This window comes from Homarus americanus, unplaced genomic scaffold, assembly GCF_018991925.1.
Source record: "Homarus americanus isolate GMGI-L3 unplaced genomic scaffold, GMGI_Hamer_2.0 scaffold32583, whole genome shotgun sequence".
NCBI lineage: Eukaryota > Metazoa > Arthropoda > Malacostraca > Decapoda > Nephropidae > Homarus > Homarus americanus.
The window spans coordinates 24,966,625-24,990,744 of NW_024713129.1; the positions used below are offsets into that span (position 1 = coordinate 24,966,625).

General features: G+C 39.6%; 1 protein-coding gene across 1 annotated transcript in view; it reads left to right on the top strand.

The window, feature by feature from the left end:
• The window catches only part of LOC121869633 (GTP cyclohydrolase 1-like), a 44,397-nt gene extending 23,304 nt beyond the window's left edge, over window positions 1-21,093 (top strand). The window contains exons 3-7 of the mRNA XM_042371130.1: window positions 7,548-7,757; window positions 8,010-8,175; window positions 14,066-14,097; window positions 17,423-17,507; window positions 18,740-21,093. Coding sequence (XP_042227064.1) covers window positions 7,548-7,757; window positions 8,010-8,175; window positions 14,066-14,097; window positions 17,423-17,507; window positions 18,740-18,863 — 617 coding nt within the window. The 3' untranslated portion in view covers window positions 18,864-21,093. The remainder of the gene's footprint in view (window positions 1-7,547; window positions 7,758-8,009; window positions 8,176-14,065; window positions 14,098-17,422; window positions 17,508-18,739) is intronic.
• The last annotated feature ends 3,027 nt before the right edge of the window (window positions 21,094-24,120 follow it).

The following is a 24,120-nucleotide window of genomic DNA, read 5'->3' on the forward strand; positions in this document are numbered from 1 at the left end:
TATCGCCATTCTAAGCATAATTTGTGTTTATATCCCTGCTTAATATACTACGTTGTAACTGCACAAGTAACTCCTTAAATCTCTCTCATCCCCCGAACGCCTTCCAGAGTTGCCAACTTAGCGACTTTGTAGCTAGATCTAGAGCTTTTTGTTTTTTTCTAGCGACATTTTAGAGCGATTTGCGACTTGTCGCAAATCTAGAGATATCCACAGAAATCTAGCGACTTTCTGGATACTTTTGGACTGTCCATGAAAACTCGGTTTTCCTAATTTCGAGCCATAATATATAGCAACGGGGTTACAGGGACAATGCATTTGAACGGGTTGAACTCATAAGACAACTTCGTCAACGCTTACCTGACAACTTTCGTGTGCTGCAGTCTATTTCTTTTCTGAGTGCCGATGAATGCTTGAAGCCTATTAAATCAGATATACTTGGTTTGGCACACTTATTTGCAGAAGATTCCAGCACCCTTACCAAGATTGATTTCCAGTGGAAAAAACTGCATCACACAATCTGGACAGAAACATCTAACACCCTAAAATTGTGGTCAGAAGTGGCAAATTACAGAGATGCGACAGGTGAAAACCCTTACCATGATCTGGCTGAAATTGCACTCGCTGCCTTATCTCTTCCGCATTCAAACGCAGATGTAGAGCGCACATTTAGTAATATGAACTTTGTGAAATCAAAATTGCGCAACAAAATGAAACTATCGACATTAAAGGCAATTCTTACAATAAAGTATGGGTTAAAAAGACAGAACACCTGTTGTGCAAGTTATGAACTTCCTAGTGATATTTTAAGAAAGATAGGGACTGTGGAGGCACACAGTTACAAGAGAACCTGAACCAAGCACTTCACATGCTTCCAGCTCTACAGTTGTTCACACTACGAAGAGGACTGGGATGCAATTACTATTGAATAATAGGTAAGTGTGCACATTAAACTTTAAAAAAATAATATTTTTATTTTTACATAATGCATTTTATTTATACTTCGTCCATTATAGTCGGCATTATGAAAATATAATTTGCATCAAATTACTGAAGGGGGGGAATAATAGCTAGCGACTTTCCATGGAAGATTTAGCGACATTTAGCTACTTTTAGGTACCAGCCTGGCGACATTTGAAAATCCGAGTTGGCAACCCTGCCCTCCACCCGCTCATACACCAGTCCCGTGGTCCCCTTCTTTGGATTCACGAGTCGATACTCTGAGTGTGCCAGTCTGAAAAGTCCCTAACTGTACACACACATTACCACACCTTTACCCTCGGTTTCCCTGGCTTGGGAGGCCTATACACGTGCCACTCCAGAACTTATCAGACGCTAATCTTCCCACGAATTAGTCAGACGAACACCTGAGTGACGCAAAAAGTGGTCTGTCGAGCTTAAGCCTGTCACACCCCTTCTTTACACACACACACACACACACACACACACACTCTATGAAGGTCATCCTGTTGAGGCTGTAGGTAGGATGTCTGAGAGTATCCAGTGGGAGGAGAGAGAATCCTGCTCACAAGACAGACAATAACGGGTCACCAGTGAGTATGTGCGTAGAGGGAACGTAGAGGAAGCCGACTCGCCGACGCCACAAAATACCTTCCCGAAGGTTTACACAATTCTTTTTGCCTTATTCTACAATTAATCTATTGTTAATTAGACCCCAGCCAATTGTGACGATAATATATGCAGTAATTATGGAGGCTAAATTTGTATTATGTACGAGAAAGCCTGAGAGGGAAGGTTAAACCACAAACGGACTGGGCACCATGCAAATAATTGTCGTGCCCTGGCACGAAAGCACTCGTCTGGGGAATTCCAGCCCAGTCTTACCAACATACCAAGTGAATAGTGTCAGATGGAGTCGCGGTGTTGAAGTTGTTGCTAATTGTGGAGGAGAAAAGGTTTCGTAATGTATGGTCAGGATCATTTCAGAAACTTTTCTATCCCATCGTTGTCGGAAGCTGAGAAATATATATTTTGTAGAACCTTCTGATCTAGTATTAAGCGGTGTTGATGGCAGTGAATTTAAAGTGTGAGAGAATTGAACAAAGAGCAGGGCAGTAAAGCAGGATACATCACATCTACTCTCATTAAACATCTTACTTCAACGTCCCCTCCACTGCCATACATGTACGGTGTAATCAAGACCCACAAGCCTAATAATCCAGCAAGACCCATCATTAGCTCATTTGGGTCAATCTCTTATAAACTATCTAAATGGTTAGTTTCTTTACTAAATCCCCTAGTTGGCAACATTTCTAACTCTAATATCAAGAACAATATGGATTTGGTTGATAAACTCAATAACTTACACATTAATTATGATTTTAAACTGGTCAGTTTTGATGTAACATCACTCTTTACAAAGGTCCCAGTTGATGATTTACTGGAGTTCCTCATAGATTCCCTGGATAATATTTCATTGCCCGTCTCGAAAGAAGACTTCATCGAACTCATCAAACTATGTATTAAGGATTGTAAATTTGAATTCAATGGGGAATATTATGCTCAAAAATTTGGTATGGCAATGGGTAATCCACTCTCACATGTATTAAGCAACCTATATATAGAATTCTTTGAAAAGAAACTATTAAGAAATATTTTACCACCTTCGGCAGTCTGGTTTAGATATGTTGATGATGTATTATGTCTCTGGCCTAGTAATGAGGACCTAAAAGCTTTCCTGTCACAACTTAACAACTTAGCCCCCTCGATCAAATTCACTGTGGAATTAGAGCATGACTGTAAATTGCCATTCCTAGATTGTCTGATACACAGAATAGGTAACACTTTTAAGTTCAGTATTTATAGAAAACCTACTAATGTGTGTTCATACATTCATTATTATTCTTCCCACCATAATAGAGTCAAACAGTCAGTATTTTCAACAATGTTTTTACGTGCTTTGAGAATTTGCAACCAGGAATTCATTGATGAGGAATATAAATATATCTATAATATTGGCTCAAACCTTAAATACCCTAGATCTTTCATAGACAAATGCCTGAACATTACTGAGAAATCTTTTTATAGAACTGATCCCAAGCCCACCCATGACCATAAGAATATCTTAATATTACCATTTCACAAAAAACTCATGCACTGTTAAACAAATGTTAACCAAGAACTCCCCCAACAACACAATTGGTTGCATTTATAAAGTTCCTTGCAAGGAATGTAATATGTTTTACTTAGGCCAGACAGGTAAAGATCTTGTAACTAGACTTAAACAACATAAATATAGTGTTAGGACAGGCCAGAAATCCAATGCTATGTTTGTTCATTTGAGGGATAACAAGCATTGCATTGACTGGGATAATGCCTCCTCAATATTACCTTATAATTCAATTGACAGTAGGAACATCATAGAATCTAGTCTCATTAAACATACCGAAGCATTCAACATGAATTTGAGTAATGGCATGTACAAACTGGACAATTTTGTAATTAAGAAGATTTGTAACCAGGTGAGAAGGTTGGGTCACCTTACCCTCTGACCTGACTACCGACCGTTGCGGTGCTATTTAAAGATTAGTAGGGTCATTACCTAATACCTGACCATTGTGGACCTGATCTCACCCTCCTCTGTATATATACACCTTGTTTTGTACTTCTCCTTAGTCTGTACTCACCCCTGAAGATGTGAATTACACGAAAGCGCTTGGGAACTTCGTGTTTTCTTTTTCCTTGTGGTTATCAGCATATACCTATCATATATGATTTACTTGCATATATATATATATATATATATATATATATATATATATATATATATATATATATATATATATATATATATATATATATATATATGCTGATAACCACAAGGAAAAAGAAAACACGAAGTTCCCAAGCGGTCCTGGTTCTATATCGTAATTTTTTATGCCTTTGGGTCACCAGCTGTGTGTTGTTATTATATTAGTGTTGTAATATGGGGTACTCTGATTCTTGTAGATTTTCCCATATTGCTATTGCTTGTTTGGGCGTTCTACTGTTAATATGTTATGTTATGTGTGTATGTCTCGTACTGTTTGTGTATAAGGTGAGCTGTGTTTTGCCGCTCTCCTGAGGGCTACATTCTGCACTGCCTGTAGTTTTAGTTTATTTGTTTTTATGATTGTGTTTAGAGGTATCGGAGGGTATTCTAGATGCGGTCTGACCAAAGCTTTGTAGAGGTGGAGTTGTGTTTTGGTGTTTAATTTTCGGAATCTTCTGAGCTTTGTAAGTTGTGTTTTTGCTATTGCTATTCTTTCTTTGGTGTTGAGTCATAGTATTTTTTCGTTGGCGATTTATGGTAGTATTTGATAGTTATTTACTATAATGGGGTAAGGGTTTGCTTTTGCTATGTGTAGGATTTTGAGTTTTTCCAGGGTGGTTTTTATTTTCCATTTCCTTTCATACATGTTAAGTGATTCTATTTCTCGGCTTGTTCGTATGGCCATCATTTGTTTGGATTTTCCAGGGTATTTGATTGAGTTGCATCGTCTGTGTATGCTATACTGTATATTCTGATTGTGTAGGTTTCGGCATGTCTGTTGTGTATATAGTGTATTATGTTGAGTGAGGACGGAAAGTGTATATCAGTTGGGAGAGATTACAACTGATATACACTTTCCCTCCTCATCCCCAATACCCCTTGTCCTTTCCCCCCACCCACCAAAAATATACCTTAAGCTAACACACCCCCTCCTCCCTCTCCCTCCAGTTCACTAGCGAGTGCTTCAAATTTACAGGTCAGAGTTCGGGGCCCATACACCCCAGGGAAAGACAGGACTGGCAACTCTTAAGTGGAGTGGAGCCAACTGGACCTCCAGTCCTGGTATCCATGTCACTTGATATTTCTGGCTGAGTGATATTTACCAAGTTATAGAGTAGAAAAAGAACATAATCGACACATATATTCTTTTCCTTCTATGAAAATAAATTACCTAAACCACATTCAAGAGAAAATACAGAGCTTAAGGGAATATACCAGAATAACCTTGGTGTCTTAAATGTGGCGGGCAGTTAGCCTTGAGACAATTCCACGTTTCACTACCTGATTTTCGCAAAAATATGTTGTATATCACAATATAATATAAACATTTTTAGTGAATAGTAGCTTGGATTATAAATTTAAAAGTAAATACTATTTTAGCTACTACTATCATATCACTTTTTATTTCCTCTATATGAAAACAAATTGTAAGTGATTTTCCTGACCATTCGAACACTAAGCAGCATATTCCAGTATAAACATCGAACATTGTTTTCAAAATTATAAATCTTATGCAACTGTTGGAATTGTAGAATCATCGCCTCAGCTTATTTCACCTGAAGATTAACTACCTTAATGCTAACTTAACCTAACCTAAACCTATTATATCCTAACCTAAATCTAACCTTACATATCCTAACCTAACCTCATCCTCTCAAAATAGTTTTAGGGTGGTTTAATCTTTAGGTGAAATAAGCTGGGGCGATGATTCTTCAGGTGATCCTATTTATGTTTGTAAACAATCTAAAAAAAATTCTGTAAATGCATAAAAATACTAATATATACAGGATCGTCTAACGTCTATATTCATGCAATAACACCTCACGCCAGAGAGGACACTGGCCATTCTCTGTGATTAGTCAACAGTCCCCCAAGGGTCCGACTAATTACCCAAATGTACCCAAATATAGCCGGAATGAAGTCAAATAATGGTCCTAGGTGAATAAATCGGACTGCCAATCACTTCTCGACTAGTATTTGGTGTCACAAAGTCACAAAAAATTGGTAAACTTAATTTAATCTGAGTTAATAGATCAAGTGCATATACCTAACCTAACCTAATCAAACCAAACCTAACCTAATACAACACAAATCAGATTAAATTAAGTTTACCAATTTTTTTTTACTTTATGACACCAAATAATAATCGAGAAGTGATTCACAGCCCGAATTACGCTTGTACGACCATCATTTGACTTAATTGCGGCTACATTTGGGTAATTCCTCGCTCCGTCGGCACATGCACACGATCTATTAACTCAGATTAAAGTAAGTTTTCCAATTTTTTGTGACTTTCTGACACCAAATATTAGTCGAGAAGTGATTGGCAGTCCGATTTATTCATCTAGGACCATTATTTGACTTCATTCCGGCTATATTTGGCTACATTTGGGTAATTAGTCGGACCGGTCCTCCAAAACAGCCTTGACTTATGAGCAGCTCGACTTGAGTGTTGTAGTGTCTGCGCACACACGCACAAAGTCACCTCTAGCTTGGCCTGCACAAACAATCCCTTAAAAGGAAAGCTATGATTACATCATCTGCCGTGCTACTTCGTCCCTCTCTCCTCCTTCTCCTCCTCTCACTATTCATTTTCCTCCTAATTCTTCTCCCTCTTCCTCCTGTTCACTTCTCTTCTTTATCCTGATACTCCTTCCTCTATCCCAACTCTTCCTCTCCACTTTTTTCTTAGTGGTTCTCCCCCTCGCCAGTTTTCCCTTTTCATTCTCCACCTGCCCTTCCTCCACCTCTTCTCTTCCCCCTCCTTCTACTTCCTCATCCTTCCTTTTCAAATGCATTATTCTTGCTCTCTATAAGACCACCACCACCACGTCCCCTCTCTCAATCTTCCTCCACCAACACCGTGTATATATATATATATATATATATATATATATATATATATATATATATATATATATATATATATATATATATATATACTGTACTCCAAGCTTTGTCAATAAATTTGTTAAATTTAAAAAAAAAACCTTCCTCCCTCCCGACCTTCCTCCACCACCATCACCAAATCCTCCCTCCCACCTTCCCTCCACCATCACCACGACTACGCCCTCCCTCCCTTTCTAGCCCTGTCCCTGGTGCCCGCGGGGTGGGCAGGTAAGCTCACTAAACTGCTAAACACTGACTATGTTGTTGTAGTTCAGGGTAATGAAAATTAACTGGGGGTTGGGGGGTCATATATCGCCTCAAGTGGTCCTCCTCCGCTTCCTTGCCACTTATGTAAAGTCATTTAGAGGCATTAAGGAGACAAGGGAAAAGATCGATATGAAGTACCTCAAACTTATTTGGATATTAATGAGCATAAGTTGGTTGTGGGTTTCAGAAGGCAGGCGTGGAGACGACGTTGTGCTCGTGTTCTGTCCTTTGTCTTGTGTATACGTCGTGGGTGTTTGTTTTGGGTAATTCAGAGAGTGATTAAGTTAGTGATATTGTAAGTAAGGCTATTTTGGTGCGAAAACGTCTACTCCCAATTAGGACTAGCTTTATATAATTCATCAAATCTACCACTTATCAGCTTCTTAACCGTTCGGGAGGTCAGTCTGTACTTTCTTTTTCTGTTGCGACTTTAATTGCCTGTAGTAAAGAGAACTTGTTATCATTCCATTATTATTATAATAAATATAAATTATGTTGTCGTCAGTCTATAATAGTTTCGGTAAACATGAAACTTGCAGCAAACGTAATACTAGCGAAGGATTTTAAGCAATATGGTCGTGATGTGTGTTGAGGTCTGTTCTAAAGAGAAGTGTGTCCTCAGGTCATGAGAAGTGCCCGTTCCACTTCGACTTAGAGTTGGATCACAAGCCGCCTACCAGGGAGGACATCATCCCAGAGCTGGCCGCCAGTTATCGCTCCCTTCTGAAGGATCTCGGTGAGGATCCAAATCGTGATGGGCTCCGTAAGACTCCCGTTAGAGCTGCTAAGGCCATGCTCTACTTCACCAAGGGCTACGACCAGACTATCGAAGGTGAGTGTCCCTAGAGCAACAATGAAGCTCGGTCATTCTCAAACTTCTCAGTTTTGTCTAAGAATATCTTAATTTTCTGTTTCTTCGACATCTTTGGAATAATCAAGTTGCAATATACAGGTATAATGATATAACTGGTCTCGTGTCGTATTATACTAAAATTAAGAAATAATAGTGATGCTATTTAACACTGTGACTACCTGCCTTGACGTGTGTGCCCTCTCCACCTTCCCTCCCTCCCCCCACCGTCAGATGTGATGAACGACGCTGTGTTCGACGAGGACCACGACGATCTGGTTATCGTGAAGGACATAGAGATGTTCTCCATTTGCGAGCATCATCTGGTCCCCTTCTGGGGTAAAGTGTCTGTCGGCTACCTCCCAAACAAAAAAGTGCTGGGCCTCTCCAAGGTAGCCAGGTAATATATTTGACGTCTTTTACCAGCAGACACACACACACACACACACTATACAGCATCTGTTAAGTTTGATAGATTGATAAACAAAGTCTGAAATTTCAAACGAATTAAATATCATATTTTATTTCATCATCCAACAAAAAGGACTAATTTCTTCTGCCGCTCTCATAAACTCGGCAGTAGTGAGTTCCCTGCAGATGGTAATAATCATAAAGGGAGTTAGGCGCGGGTAAGATCGTGTTGCGTCTCAGTTACAGAGCGTATTCGTTGTTGAGCGGTAGAAATTGGACAGTGATTACATAAGATCATCAAGATCGTCTTTGTTATGTGAAGTGTAAATCGATGTAGGAATTTTAACGCTAGACGCGATTGTATTTTTTAAAACTCAATCTCCACTTAGTTGGAGATACAGCCCATGTCAAGAGGCCTACAACCACAAAATCATTGCCATATGACAAAGCTCTTATTTTATTTTTTAACGGAGTTGTGGTCACGGCTGTGATAAATCAGTTCATAGTGTCATCAGTGACCGCGGAAGAGGTTGTAAATAACTTAAAGTGAATACAAATTGGCAAGCAAGTTGGTAAGGCACCGCTACCAGCAGAAACCAAGTCGTGTTATAGGTGCCACAGAGACTTTAAATATTATTTTGTATGTGTGCTTTCTCATGGACTGAAACTGTGCCTACAATACACCATTCACAGGGAGATACAGTGTACACAGTGATAGCACAAAGAGATATAGTATTTGATGAGAACGGGAAAAGAAAGTACAGTATACGGAAATACTAGTTAAAATAAAATAAAAATTAAATCAACAAGCTTGGTTATCCTAAAAGGCATTCTATTACTGCCCCAAAGAAAGTTTTATTTAATTTTTTTCTGTTTCTAAAGGACTGAGTGGATGTATAAAATCCGTTATTCACAGCAAAATGCAGTGTACACAGAGATAGCACATAAATACCGACAAATTGCCGAAGTGAACTGAAAAAAAGAGAAGAAACAGAAGACAACTCTAAAGGTAACAGGGGAGGTTAAAACCAGCAGAGGGCAGCTAAGTACTTTTTTTTTCTTTTTTTTTAAATAGGTGTAGATCTATACAAAGTGTGCAACCACCCCCCCCACAACAACAAGAACCATGAGGGAAATGATGATGTGTGATTACTGCGGGGAATAACGGATATAGATGCAGCATTTAGGAAAGCTGTTGCTAGTATTACCCTGACTGCATAGTCAAGGTGAAAGAGGTGATTGCAAGCCATTGGGGAACGAGTTTCCTAAGGACGAAAATAGATGAAGCTGGAGCCTTGCTGGTTGCCAAACTAGAACAAGTTGGGAAAGAGATCCTTGCTAAGACTGAAGAAGTAGCCGACAGAATGGAGGTGGTTGCTAAGAGGAGTTATGCTGAGGTATTAGCAGGGCCACGGGAGGTGGCAGAGAGTGATGAGGGATCAGAACAGGTTCTACAGCAGCTAGGTTTCTGAAGAAGTGTGTCGAAGAAATGAAAATTAACGGACTTACTGTTAGGGGAGAGGAGGAACAACGGGAACGTTTCCAGCGCAGGAACAATGTAATAGTTTTTGGAGTCCCTGAGAGCCAGGCGGAGGGAACTGAGAGTAAGGTAACACACGATAAGATGCAGTTTAAGAATATTTGTACAGAGGTTCTGACGATGCCGTCAACCCCTCAGAATGTGAGGAGGCTGGGACAAAAGCAGGGGGATAAGTCTCGCCCCCTCAGGATCACACTAGTGAGTGAGGAGGAGAAATGGGAGGTTATTCGGCAGGCAAAAAAACTTAGCAAGGAGCGAGGTACCTCGGAGTGCATTCATTCACCCAGATTGCACGGTAATGCAGAGGGAACAGTACAAGAAGCTCCTGCAGAGCTTGAAGCAGGGTTATATTCAGGGAGAGGGTAGTGGAAGCAAGTGTACCGCCACAGGGCCAAGGAACAGCAGCGCACCCTCCACCCGGGAGGAGGTGAGCACCTTGTAAGCAATGACATTTCTAACCACACCTTGAAAAATAGTGTACTTAGCAAATGCTGCAGCTTCTGAGAATGGGGGGGGGTTACTACTAAGAGCAGAGACGTTACCGAGAACAAATTCTGGCTTGAATGTCATGTACACTAATACTGACACGTTCCTTGATAAGAGAGAGGAGTTTGAAACACTACTGAAGGTACACCAACCAGATATTGTAGGAGTTGTAGAACTGTTGTACTGTAGTGGATTCCTTCCCTACAAACGCTGTTTGTCACCGAGTAGCCGACCCCGCGAATTCCCCAGTGTATGCCTCGTGGTCTAGGTCAACCAGCGCCGCCTTACATGACGGAGGTCAACTATTAAGCCACGCCTACCTCCGCTATATAAGACCTGACCTCGTGGTGACCTACCTCTCTTCTTCTAGCTACAGCCGCAGCAAGCAACACCACCTCCTCCGCCGCTGCCTGGCGGGAGCGAGGGCCGCCAGGCAGCGGCGGAGGAGGTGGTGTTGCTTGCTGCGGCTGTAGCTAGAAGAAGAGCGGTAGGTCACCACGAGGTCAAGTCTTATATAGCGGAGGTAGGCGTGGCTTAATAGTTGACCTCCGTCATGTAAGGCGGCGCTGGTTGACCTAGACCACGAGGCATACACTGGGGAATTCGCGGGGTCGGCTACTCAACGACAAACAGCGTTTGTAGGGGAGGAATCCACTACAGTACAATAACATGAGAATCGACCAAGAGGAATATGAGTTCAATATTGCTGGATATGACTCATTTGCGAACCTTTCTCAAGAAACTTGCAAGAGGTTGTAGTTGTCTATGCTAGGCAGACCTTAGAGCCAGCCAGGCGAGGGTACAGGGAGAGGATGTTTTTGAAGAGTCCATGTGGTGTAAAATTAAACTAAAGGGAGGGGACTTACTTATTGTTGGGTGTATCTATAGATCCCCAAACTGTGGTCCACTAAATCAAAGGAACTTAAGAGCCTTAATAGATAACGCGGCGATGCTCAACCCTAGCCACCTCCTTATCATGGGGGACCTTAACTATGGCGATATCAACTAGAGAAGCGAGTTCACCCCAAAAGACTTGAATAACCCTGCTACTCTTTCTGTAGAAACTCTGAGAGATAATTTTCTGTTCCAACATGTTAGAGACCCAACACATTATAGAGGGGAGCAAACACCCAAGCCACTAGACCTCATCCTAACAAACGAGGAGGGTATGATGGCCAAACTGGAACACCTTGCCCCAGTTGGCACCAGTCACCATATAGTGTTGTCATACAGATTTAACTGTTACCTAGTTCAAGATAAGGCCAGGCCAAGATGCAAATATTACCAGGTTAATTACAACGGGATGAGGGAAAATGTGCGGGATATTCACTGGCGTGACTCATTAAGGCACAAGAACGCAGACACTACACTGAATATCATAACTAGTAAAGTGACCGATTTGATCGATAAATATATACCCAAGACCAAACCAAGTACTGGGCATGCACTGGCTCCTGAATGTACCTGAACCTGCTCCAGTGTTGGTCTAGTCTGGTCTTGAAAGACCTCACACTCGGTGCTGTCACAACACTTTCTAGTAGATTGTTCCAAGAGTTCACAACTCTCACTCAGAAAAAGTTTGCCCTCACAGTTTTCTGGACTTGCGGCTTCTTCAATCTTGAGCTGTGACCCATTGTGGGGGCGAGCGTCCGCCAGCTCCAAGTAAGGACACTCGACTGAGTAGTGCCCCTTAAGATGATTAAACACCTCAATTAGGTCACCCCTTTCCTGTCTGTAATATAAGCTAGGCAAGTTCGGGCGCTCCAATCTCTCAGGGTAGCTGAGGTGCCGAAGTGTATGCACCAGTCTGGTGGCCCTCCTTTGAACATTTTTAACCAACTGACTGTCCCTAGCATATCTCGGGGACCAGACGGGGTGACAGTACTCCAGATGGGGAAGCACTTCACTCTTGAAGATCGTTACGAGGGACGAACCGTCTAGATGTCTGAACGACCTTCTTATAAGACTCAATAATTTATTTGCCTGGTTTACCTTCTTCTCGCAATGGCCCGAGAACTTCAGCTCATTGTTAACATACACACCTAGGTCCTTCTCACATTCAGTCTCAAATAGTGCAGTTTCTTCATCCCGTTGGGACATATGATACGCCTCCTTACCGTTGGTATGCCCCAGGTGCATCCTCTTACACTTCGTGACATTGAATCTCAGCAGCCTTTTCTTCGACCATTCCTGGAGCCCACAGAGGTCCTTCTGCAGCTCTTCACAGTTTGCTTGGTTCTTGATTTCCTGAAATAACTTGGCGTCATCGGCAAACATTTGTATGGAGGAGTGTACAACGTCAGGCATGTCATTTATGAACAAACAAACAACAACGGGTCCAATACACTGCCCTGTGGTACCCCACTTGTGACAGGTACCATTAATCACCACACACCGCTTGCGGTCATGTAGAAAGTCTTCTATTCACGCTAGGACATTTCTCCAAATTCCGTACCCTTCCAGTTTGATTTTCAGCCTTTCGTGGGGTATACTGTCGAAAGCCTTGGCAAAATCTAGGTAAATATTGTCGATATTACCACCCCGTTCCAGAATATGGGTCTAAATATCCAATACCTTGAGCAATTGTGTTAAGCAGGAGCGCCCCGATATAAAACCGTGTTGGCAATCCTTTACAAGGCCGTTTCGTAGCAGATGTTCCATTGTGGCATCGCTGATAATACTCTCAAGTACTTTACATATTATGCTGGTCAGGCTCACCAGTCTATAGTTGTTCGTGGAGTGACGATCGCCCTTCTTGAAGATCGGACTCACATAAGACAGACTTGATATATATATACTGTATATACACTATATATCAACCATATATAATTTTCTTTCTTTCTTATTCATATTCAAGTATAAATTTCAAACATGCACATGTTGACATATTTCTTTCCATTATATTGAGAGAGTTGCATATGACACAAGGATAACATCCATCAGCCACATAAGTCAAAACTGGAATGAATTAAATTTTGCGTGTCAAATGTCAGATAGCATATCCTGTCAGAGCCATTTAGTGAGCCTCCAACAAAATTTCTATCACACGTCGAGGGGAGGGGATGGTGGCTTTCCTACCTTCCAGTGTACAAGCCCCTAGGGCCTAGGCCATCCGCTCCCTCTTACCAAATTCCAGCTATCTTGAAAATTTTGGAAATTTGTTAGAAAAACACACACACACACACACACACACGGAATGTATTTTATATAGATAGATAGACAAACAGATAGATAAATAGATAGCTGTGCTAAGAAAATCAGCTAATTTCACTGCATATAAGGTTGGTTTGCATTGTGAAGTGAATAATTGTTTCGAGTAGAGTTTACGCACGTCGCATGGACGTAAAGCAAGTCATGTGGCACTGACAGGAGTTGCGTCGAATATAAATGTGCCACGGAGAACAAAAATAAGTGTTTTCGAAGTGAATTCAAGATTGTCAGGGAATACCCAAACCCTTCAACACCCACAAGCTTTTGGGGAACCTTGGTGCACTCTCAGGTCTTACTTAACTTCAGTGATTCAGTTAGGTACGTTCTTAGGTCGCAACTTTAGTGAGTGAGTTGTGTTTTCAGTCCGCAATATCAGTGGCAGGAAAGTGCATTCTCAGGTCTCAACTTCAGTGAGTCAGTTATGTGTGTTATTAGGTCATAACTTTATTAAGTCAGGTGCATTTTCAGATCCTAACCAATGGGATGGGTCAGGTGCATTCTCAGGTCGGAACTTCAGAGTCATTTAGATGCATTCTCACTGCTGTATAATTTGGAAAAGAAGAAAATGCATTTTACAAACATTTGAGAAATTTGACCCAAATTTTATGTTCAGTAAAAAACACTAAAAAAATTTATTTTTCAGAATTGTGGAAATCTTCAGCCGTAGATTACAGGGTAAGTGTCTATCTTAATTCCCCCTGACCCACTCTTGCTTCAACCTTATCCTCTCTTTCTTCACTCTAATCCTCTATTGATTTACCTGACCCTCTCTTATTTGACCCCGATTGTTGCTTCACCCTATTGTTACAACCCTCCTTTCGCCGCTTACCCAGCTTCCACCACTGGTTACCAGCGGCCAGGGTTATATGTACAGAAGCAGTAGATACAGTACTGTATCTCACAAGTGTCTTTGATTTACCACTGGCTGTGCCGCCAGTCTCCGGTAATTTTCTGACAATCATTATCAGTGTACAGACAAGCAACAGGCAGGTAGATTTCCACCAGGTCACAAAAACACTCTTATGCACTGTAGTCTTCTTTAATAAGCAATGATTCTTCACAACACTGTTCACAGGGTAATGTCTTCACAGCTGGATTTCTCACTTCGAATATATAGTCAGCACACTACCAGTGTACAATTCCTTAGTCTTTTCACTTTTATATTGCTCACAACAATTCCACAATACTTGCACAACAATTATCTTCAGTTGTTCTACAAGGCTCGTTCTTTACACTCTGATCAGAATGGTTGACTTACTCAAGGCCGCTCGCTGCCACTTATATCTGTCTCGTTAGACGATCCTAGAACAACTCAGACGGGTCTGGTAAGTTCTAGTACGTTCTACTCTGATCGAGGCTTACACAAATGTTGCAATACATTCTACACAATTCTTACATAAGTAATACATCAATATATACACGAAAATCTCCCCAAACTTGCCAAAATAACTGCTGCTTGGAACAGGAAATAATAAAAGACCTAGGTTACAAACACTGTACAATAATACCAAATTATGCCTCGGCAAAACACTATTTTACTTTACTTTATCCTCTTCACCACTGACCGGCTTGTTAGCCATTTTGATGGTCGGTTATGTCTCTATGCACTGTTGGCAAGTATTAGGCATGTACTGGATGTATCTGTAACTGCTGCAGTGTTAGTCAAGTCTGGTCTTGAATGAGTTCACACTCGGCATTGTCACAATGCTCTCTGGCAGATTGCTCAAAGAGTTCACAATTCTTACTCCGAAAAAGTTTGCCCTCACAGTTTTCAGGACTTGTGTGTGGCTTTTTCAACCTTGAGCTGTGACCCCTGGGGGGGTGGGGGTGTCCGCCATCTATTAGCTGTTCTGGCAATTTGTCTGTTCTTCGTTAGTTTTGTTATGAACTATATTGTCCAGTGTTACTACAGGGGGAAACTGGAGTACCCAGAAGAAACTAGTGATGTTTGGTAGTGTTACACTGGATAACACTACTCACCTGTGTCTGGACCAAGCAGGACTCGGACCAATGGCACAGTAGTGAGAGATACATGCATGAACGCTGTGCCACTTAAATTATTTAATGTTAAAGATCCAACTCAATACAGAAGGGAACAAACACCCAAATCACTGGACCTCATCATAACTAACGAGGAGGGTATGGTGGCTAAGCTGGAACACATAATGCTGTCCTCAGATTTAACTGTCACTTGGTTCATGACAAAAACAGGTCAAAGTTCAAATATTGTATTACAAGGGCAAATGCGATGGGATGAGGGAAGAAATGAGGAGTATTCGCTAAGATATAAGAACGCAGACACTGCGCTGAATATCATAGTAAGTAAAGTGAAACATTTGATCAATAAATATATGCCCAAGACCAAACTCAGTGCCTCCAGGAATAAAAGGAGAGGGTATGAAATAAATTGTCAAAGCTAAAGGTTCATAAGATTCCTGGCCCTGACATGGTGCATCCCAGAGTGCTAAGAGAATTGTACAACGAGCTTGCCGAGCCCCTGAAAATCCTGTTCTGTAAATGCCTGAATGAGCAAAAGGTCCCCAGTGATTGGAAAATGTCTTATGCGAGTCCTGCATTCAAGAAGGGCGATCGTCACTCCACGAATAATTATAGGCACATGAGCCTCACCAGCAAAGTGTGTAAAGTACTTGAATGAGTTCACACTCGGTGCCGTCGCAACACTCTATGGCAGGTTGTTCCAAGAGTTCACAACTCTCACTCCGAAAAGGTTCACTCTCACAGTTTTCTGGATTTGCGGCTGTGAGCTGTGACCCCTTGTGGGGCAAGCGTCTGCCAGCTCTAGGTAAGGACACTCGGCTGAATACAGTAGTGCCCTTTGAGATGTTTATACACCTCAATTAGGTCCCCCCTTGCCTGTCTGTAGTATAAGCTAGGCAATTGCAGGTGTTCTAATCTCTCAGGGTAGCTGAGTTGCCGAAGTGCAGGCACCAGTCTGGTGGCCCCCTGGACATTTTCAATCAAATGACAGTCCATAGCATATCTCGGGGACCAGATGGGGTGAGAGTACTCCAGGTGGGGAAGCACCTCGCTCTTACTTTTATCCTCTTCGCCACTGATCGGCTTGTTAGCCGCTTGGGCGATCGGTCACGACTCTTTTCCTTTATATTCTTCACCAAAAGGTCGGCTCGCTAGCCGCCCGGGCGATCGGTCACGTCTCTGTCACGCACTGTTGGCAAATACTGGGCATGCACCGGCTCCTGAATGTGCTCTTGAAGATCGTTACAAGGGACGGACTGTCTAGATATTTGAATGACCTTCTTATATAACCTAATAATTTAGTTGCTTGGTCCGCTTTCTTCTCACAATGGCCCGAGAACTTCAGTTCATGTCATTGTTATGATAACGAAGATAAGCACAAGGAGGCTTTATTCAACTTAATGCGACATCAGTGTCCAACAGAATAAAAAGTAATTACAAATTAAGAATGATTAAGCTTCAAGTAACAGAACAAGCTTATCACAAATAAACATAACATAACATAAAATAAGAAATATAAGAGAACTTCAAACAATATAATCTAGAGCACTTAACCAACTAAGCATAACACATCAGTCAACATAGACACCTAGGACCTTTTCACATTCAGTCTCAATTAATGCAGTTTTTTTTGTCCCGTTGTGACATGTGAGTATGATATGCCTCCTTACCGTTGGTAAGGTCTTTTGTCCTAAGAAGCCTTTGTCTGGATCTCAAGTTAATGTACAGAAGGCAAGGGTTGATGCACATGTGATGCGACTGTAAAAATTCTATGGCAGTGCCAAATAACAAAAATTTTCTTGAAAATTTCTCATTAAGATGTACAGCAGAAGTTTCTATTTCCCATCCCCCAAATATATCTTACAGAAAGAGTCAACCTCATAAATTTGACTTTTCTTTTGATATCAGTACAGTGTGCTGAGAATGGCACAAAAGAAAATAATTTGTAATTAATTGAATACATGTGTTTAATACCAGTAGGTAATAATATGGCTGTTTACAGTTCAAGAGCGGCTAACGAAACAGATTGCCCTGGCAGTGGTGGAGGCCATCCAACCTACTGGTGTGGGCGTCGTGGTGGAGGGCATGTGAGTAACTTACACTTTATAGTTTAAAAAAGAATAATAGAACTGGTTAAATTGACCAGTCTGGTTGACCTCACATAACCTGCATAAAAATGGCAGTACAGTACTGTACTGTACTCTGATATTCTTACTCCAACACCCAACTCATATTTACTTCTTCTTTCTTTTAGACACTGTATGTAAGAATTCTCAGACAGCATTTTCAGAAGTTGCACCAGTCAGGTTTGAGGAAGATTTAAAGATGATATAAGTGTAACTAAATCTCTTTAGTCATTTTTTTTTAGAATCAGTATCCATATAGATAGAAATAATTCTTATAAGTACTGCACATATTAATTATTGGCAAGTCGATAATGGTGACTCCACTTATTTAATTTATAAGTCTGCTGTAAATTTGTAACACCATATTTTATGTGAATATGGGAAGAGTACAGTACAGTATTGTGTTTTGGTATGAATGCTTTTTCACATGAATGCTCTCTTTGTACAATAGGCATGTGTGAGTGAGTGTCCACCTGTGTACATTGTTCATTGTCTGTGTCCACACACACTCATTAGAGGGAGTGTATGCATAAATATGGCAAGTTCTTAAAAGGATAATACAAATAATATAGGTATGACAAGAGCAAAATATGCATGATTGCTAACATGAATGTGTATGTGTGTTTGTTTGCATGCAAGATCAGTCAAAGAGTGTACACCCCTGAGAATAGCTGCATGCGAGTGTTTGTAAGATAATGAGTTTTAAGTGAAAGTTTATGAGTGTGCTGTGGTGTCTAGTTTGTTTCTTCATCTGTATGTCCATTCCTATGTCTAATTTTCTCTCCATTTGTCTCTTAACCTCTATCTGTTTGTCTCCCTTTCTGAATATTTTTGCTGTCTTTCTCATTAAGTTATTGTCTGTCTTTTTTCTTTGTGTCTATTTTCCTGTCCTCTACAGTTTTTATAAATGCATTCCTGCCTGTCTATGTATTTATCTGTTTCCCTTTCTTTTTATTTCTGTACAGTACTTGCATATTCATAAACATCTTACCCTGTTTATTTACATGAATCCGTTCAAATTATTATACAGTACCTGTAATGTGTGTCTAATTACTTGTTTTTGGTTATATACAGGTGTTGGTTTTTAAGCCTGTCTTGCTGTTTGCTTTTCTTGCTGTTTTTGCAAGTGATGGTTTTCATACATGTACCTAGGAGATAACTGATATAAAGCATGTATTATTTATCTCCGGCAGCCACATGTGTATGGTGATGCGTGGAGTGCAGAAGATCAATGCAAAGACCACCACGTCCACAATGTTGGGGGTGTTCCGAGATGATCCCAAGACCAGGGAGGAGTTTCTCACCTTAGTCAAATAGAAACTTCCTCATTCATAAATAAGAGAGACAGTGGGAGATGGATACTCACAATATTGTCTTTGAAAGGAGTTAAAACTGTGTTAATAAAAAGTTACTAAATATAGTTGAAACAAGATCTTAAAGATTGAAGGAGTCAGAAACTTCACCTAAAAAAGAGAAAGCAAATAATGAAGTTAGTACAGGTACAAAAATAAATCAAGAATCTAAATGAAAATGAAAAGACAAGAAAAGTGATTAAAATAAATATTCATGTAAAACTGGAAATATCTCTTATTTAGCAATATATAGCAAAGTTTTAAAAATCCATAAGAGATTTAAAGAACTAAATACTGTATTCACCAAATTCTATAATCTCCCCAATCTTTCTCACCTAAAATCTTACCTGTAATTCTTCATATTATTTTCTTAGTTTACAAGAAGAGGATTATGTTTGAAAACCACAATATGGTTTCTTATATCTGTACTGTTGTTATTTGAGTAACATTTTATGAACCGAACTACAACATTCTCTGTAAGTCCATTACAGGTGTTTATTTTTTTGTAATTTGCCTTATTATTTAAGGTTTCAGAGAATTTGAAAAAAATTATGAAAGGAGAGACAAGCAGAATCAGTGCCACATAAATAATACACTGAGGAGAATATTATTACCCAGGGCAACAATTGTTTTAGTAAGACCATCATCAAACCAGGTAGAAATAGGTCACATTAGTTTAAGGTGGACAACTGTCAGAACATACAATAAAGATCAAGGTTTTATTATTTTATACTGTAGTCAGGCAGTTGATCAATGGCTCTGGATGGCTAATTATCAAAGTCACACTTGTGCTATAATCAAGTATGTGTTCACAATCAATTACTCAGCATATATATTTATCAGGCCATTCAATAAAGTTTACAGTAATTGGATTGTTATGGAGTCAAAAGTGAATACTGTAATGGTCTTTAGTAAATAGAAACTTCCACTCCATTCTATATATTGATGGGTTTTCCAAGTATTGTACTGTACTCGTATGTTTCTTCATCTCATTTCATTGTGAAATTATTTAGCAATTGAAAACAGTGATAAGCATTTTACTGTTATGACAAAATTGTGCCAAAGAACAAGGTCTGATATATTAATTATGAAATGTCCCTTTGGCTGCCTGTCACTTGCATGAAATAAATTCCTGGATTACCTACCCCTTTCTGGGTGTAATGTTAATGCCATGGTTTTTATGTGTCAACATATTAGTCATCCCATCAAATATCTTACATATGAAACCATGAAAAAATATTCAAGACCCTGAGGAAAAATTATAAAATGGGCCCCCAAAAGAACTGAGACACTGTAAGTCACTTGAGTGTGTGTTTGTGTGTGTCTCTAAACAGGGCACCCAGAGTAATTTAACCATTGATGTGTTTCTTGGCTGTGGATCCTTAAGTGCTTCCCCTATGGCCAATTACCACATCAACATATACTTTGACAGCTCTATGGATACTCGGTGCTTAGCAAGTGAGAACCAGTATTCATCCCCTCCTATGAGCTTCCTAAGGGGAGTATGCCTACCCTTGCTTACTAAGCACCAACTATCCACTGAACTAGTGATGTAGTTATATACATGGTACAGGTACTTGTCTATTTTCATATGTGAATCTTAAAAAAATGGTAGGTTTTGTTTCTGGTACTGACATTTCAGAAATCACAGAGATGTACTTCAACTGTACTTTGTTAAAGAAGTTTTACCATACTAATAATTGTATTTATATAAAATAAATATATATATTTTTATTACATATGAATCTGCAACAGGAGCATTACAGCTATGATCAGTATTATTCATAATAAGGATCAATTTCCTGTTTTCCTGAAATATGGAAGAAGTACAATTATGGTTCTCATGTCTTTCTGTTGTGTGTTATCTAGGCTGACTCTCCTTACAGCTCTGCTTACTAACTGCCACTCATCATTTCCATCTCATAAGAGTCTGGCTAAGTAGTCAAGGAAGGAGAAGCAGCCTGTAAGCATGACGATAATAATTGACAAACTGTCAGTTGTTGAAGGTGCCTATGTGCATAGACACAATTGTCTATGCTACAAATTAAAAAAAAATTCTTGTACTGACAATTCGATTTTTGTTGATGAGTGTAATATTATATTACAATAAGCTTTTATGAGTAACCATAAGTACATGAACCTGGGAAATGATGTTTAGCAGACTTGACTGTTGAAATAAATGTTTATATATAAAATTGAGGAATTCTTATCCAACAGTTTTGAAAGGGTACTTTAGCTCCACCTTCAGTACTGGGAAATGATATGCATGCAACCAAATCATTATCATTACCATCAGTGTTTTATGGCCATTTTCATGCGTGCATAAGTTAGTCATAATTACCTGAAAGCAGCTCTCTAAGCTTCACAATCTCTTGCAACCTTGCTTGTTTGGTTCTTAACTCTGAAGTAATTTCTTACAGCTTCTCCCCATGTCATTCTTGGCTTGCCCTGGCTTTTCTCCCCTCCACATTTTGACTCGTGCATCTCTTGATCCGATGTGAAGAAAAAAATCCATCATTTGCAAGTGATTACTGTACTGGTATTCCACATCTAAAGGGACTGATGAAATGTGCAGAGTTAAGTTACACTCACTGACTTACTGCAACTTGCCCTGGTCAGTTTTATGCATGGTAAAATAAAGGCAAAATGTCTTCATATTTACCACAAGTCTGTAAAATACAAATCAAGATATGAAACCTTTTCAGTTATTGTTATTCAAAAATAGTCTCAAAGATTTTATGAATAAATTTCAGATTTAACACATTTTTATTAGCTGTAACTACATTTTCTATATCATTTAGTCTGCTCTTCCTGCTATTCCTCATCCAATTTCTTGAGAAACTTTTCATTCTTCAAGTTCTCAATTTTTATACAGTTTGGTGTCTTATCTATGGTTTTTGTCCAAATTACTTAGGCTACACAGTATTTATGTCTTGCATTCAACCAAAACATGATCATATAGACTTCTATCCAAATCACTCATGGATCTAATTACTGTACATCATTCTACTGATCATACATTTACTTACCAACAATACCTCAGTCATACATTTCTCCAAATTGTCTTCCTATTATCACTACAATGCCATGGCTTTTTGTGTGTTGTATGCATCTGTTTGTCACACAAAACCTACTGGTGCACACACTTCTCATATCCTCACTTCATTCTCTCTTTCCCTGGGTGTAATATCTCAATTTTTTATGAGTTGGGATTGTCTCTTTAGTCCTATGTCTATAACCATCTTGGTTATATTTCTTTTATTTTCTAAGTCTTTCTCAGTATTAATGGTGTTTCTTTCAATAATCTTACTTATTTTCATTTCCTATTACTTCCTTTTATCTCAACTTACTTAGTTATATTCTATTCTATGGATGAACCTGCGAAAACCACTTCCCTGTCTATTATTACACATTCGTATAATTACTATACTTACATCTAAATGCTGCCACCACCCAGGCTTTCTTTATAATATAACTTCTACAGGTAGTTCTGCTATAACGCCGATAATTGTGTTCTTGTAAAATATCGTATATAGAAAATCGCGTAATAGAAATTAATAGGCTTATGGAGAAAATAGGGTTAGGTGCAGATTACTCGAAATCGAAAAAATTTAGTAGTTAGCCTAACACAAAGGATAGCACAGTCTAAATAAATGTTACATTCATATCTAATAATGAAATCATACAGTAAATGTAACACTTTACCTTGAAAAAATATGAATGTAACTTGATGGGGAAGAAGGGTGATTTTGAGGTTGATAACATCGAGCTTCTCTTCAAGTGTTATATCCTTTCTTTTACAATAATCACCGGGAATTCTATCATCAGAACGCTTTTTTGAGATATTCTTCTTTACCATATTCACAGTTAATACCACAAAATTGGAGAAATAGTAAGCAAAAATCGCGTTATAGCAAACAAGCGTTCGCGTTATACAAATATTGTCTCAATCTATAACGCAAGAGAGCAAATTGCTAAGTATCAAACACGCTAAGAGAAGAGAACTCATCAGTACAATGAACCTCTCATTTAAATTGGTAGCATGGTAAACACGAGAAGTTAGGCATGTGAGTATTTATTATATTTTCAAGGATGCCAAGTGTTAGAAGAAATGAGGGGTGATGCACACATTCTACTGAATCAATATTTATTAAAATTAACTTTGAATATTACAATTTGAACCTTTACTCACAACAACAAAAATTAGGTTCAGTTACTGGTTACGTTACTGTAACATTTTGACAAAACTAACCAATAGGTCGTACTTTATAAGTACTGTATTAAAAATAAATCTTCAATTATCAATTACAACATTAAATACTTATACCTCCTTAAGGGTATTATTATATAACAGTGATGCTAGAAGGATGGTCACTAAATACGTGTCACTAGCACATAGGAATGTTATTACAATACTTGTAGCATCATGATATTACTGGATGAACAAACATGGATGCACCCCAGCACATCTCAACTGTGAGTTACAGTGAGTATAGCTGGTGTTACGTATTTATCAAGCACTAATTCTGGTGGTAGTAATACTTGTGGTTTCAATACTCAACCTGGGACAATCACAGGTTATTATTCGGTTTAGCACATCTTCAAATAGTATAGAAGCACTTACTTTTAGGCAGTTTCTACCTCATGTATACACTCCTCAACGCTTGAATCCTCTTGGAAACGTTTTTCTTTCAGAAAAATCATACATGAGGAGTTTACCATTTATACCACATGACCGCAAACAGTGTGTGGTGATTAATGGCACAAAATCATCAACCGTACCTGTCACAAGAGGGATACCACAGGGCAGTGTATTGGGCTCGCTGTTGTTTGTTTGTTTCATAAATGACATGCCTGACGTACACTCCTCCATACAAATGTTTGCCGATGATGCCAAGTTATTTCGGGAAATCAAGAACCAAGCAGAAGGACCTCTGTGGGCTCCAAGAATGGTCGAAGAAATGGCTGCTGAGATTCAATGTCACGAAGTGTAAGAGGATGCACCTGGGACGTACCAACAGTAAGGAGGCTGTAGTGGATCTTCTCCCCTACAACTCCCAACTGAGCTCCGGCCGCGTGCTTACCAGCCAATCAGCGTACAGCCAGCTACGCCGAGAGACTAGGTCTATGCAGTGGACGTAGGGGTACGATTGCCGACCTAGTCTCGATCTTCAACCTCCAGCTCAGGATCAGAGCGTTTCACACCTTAAGCTTAAGCCGCT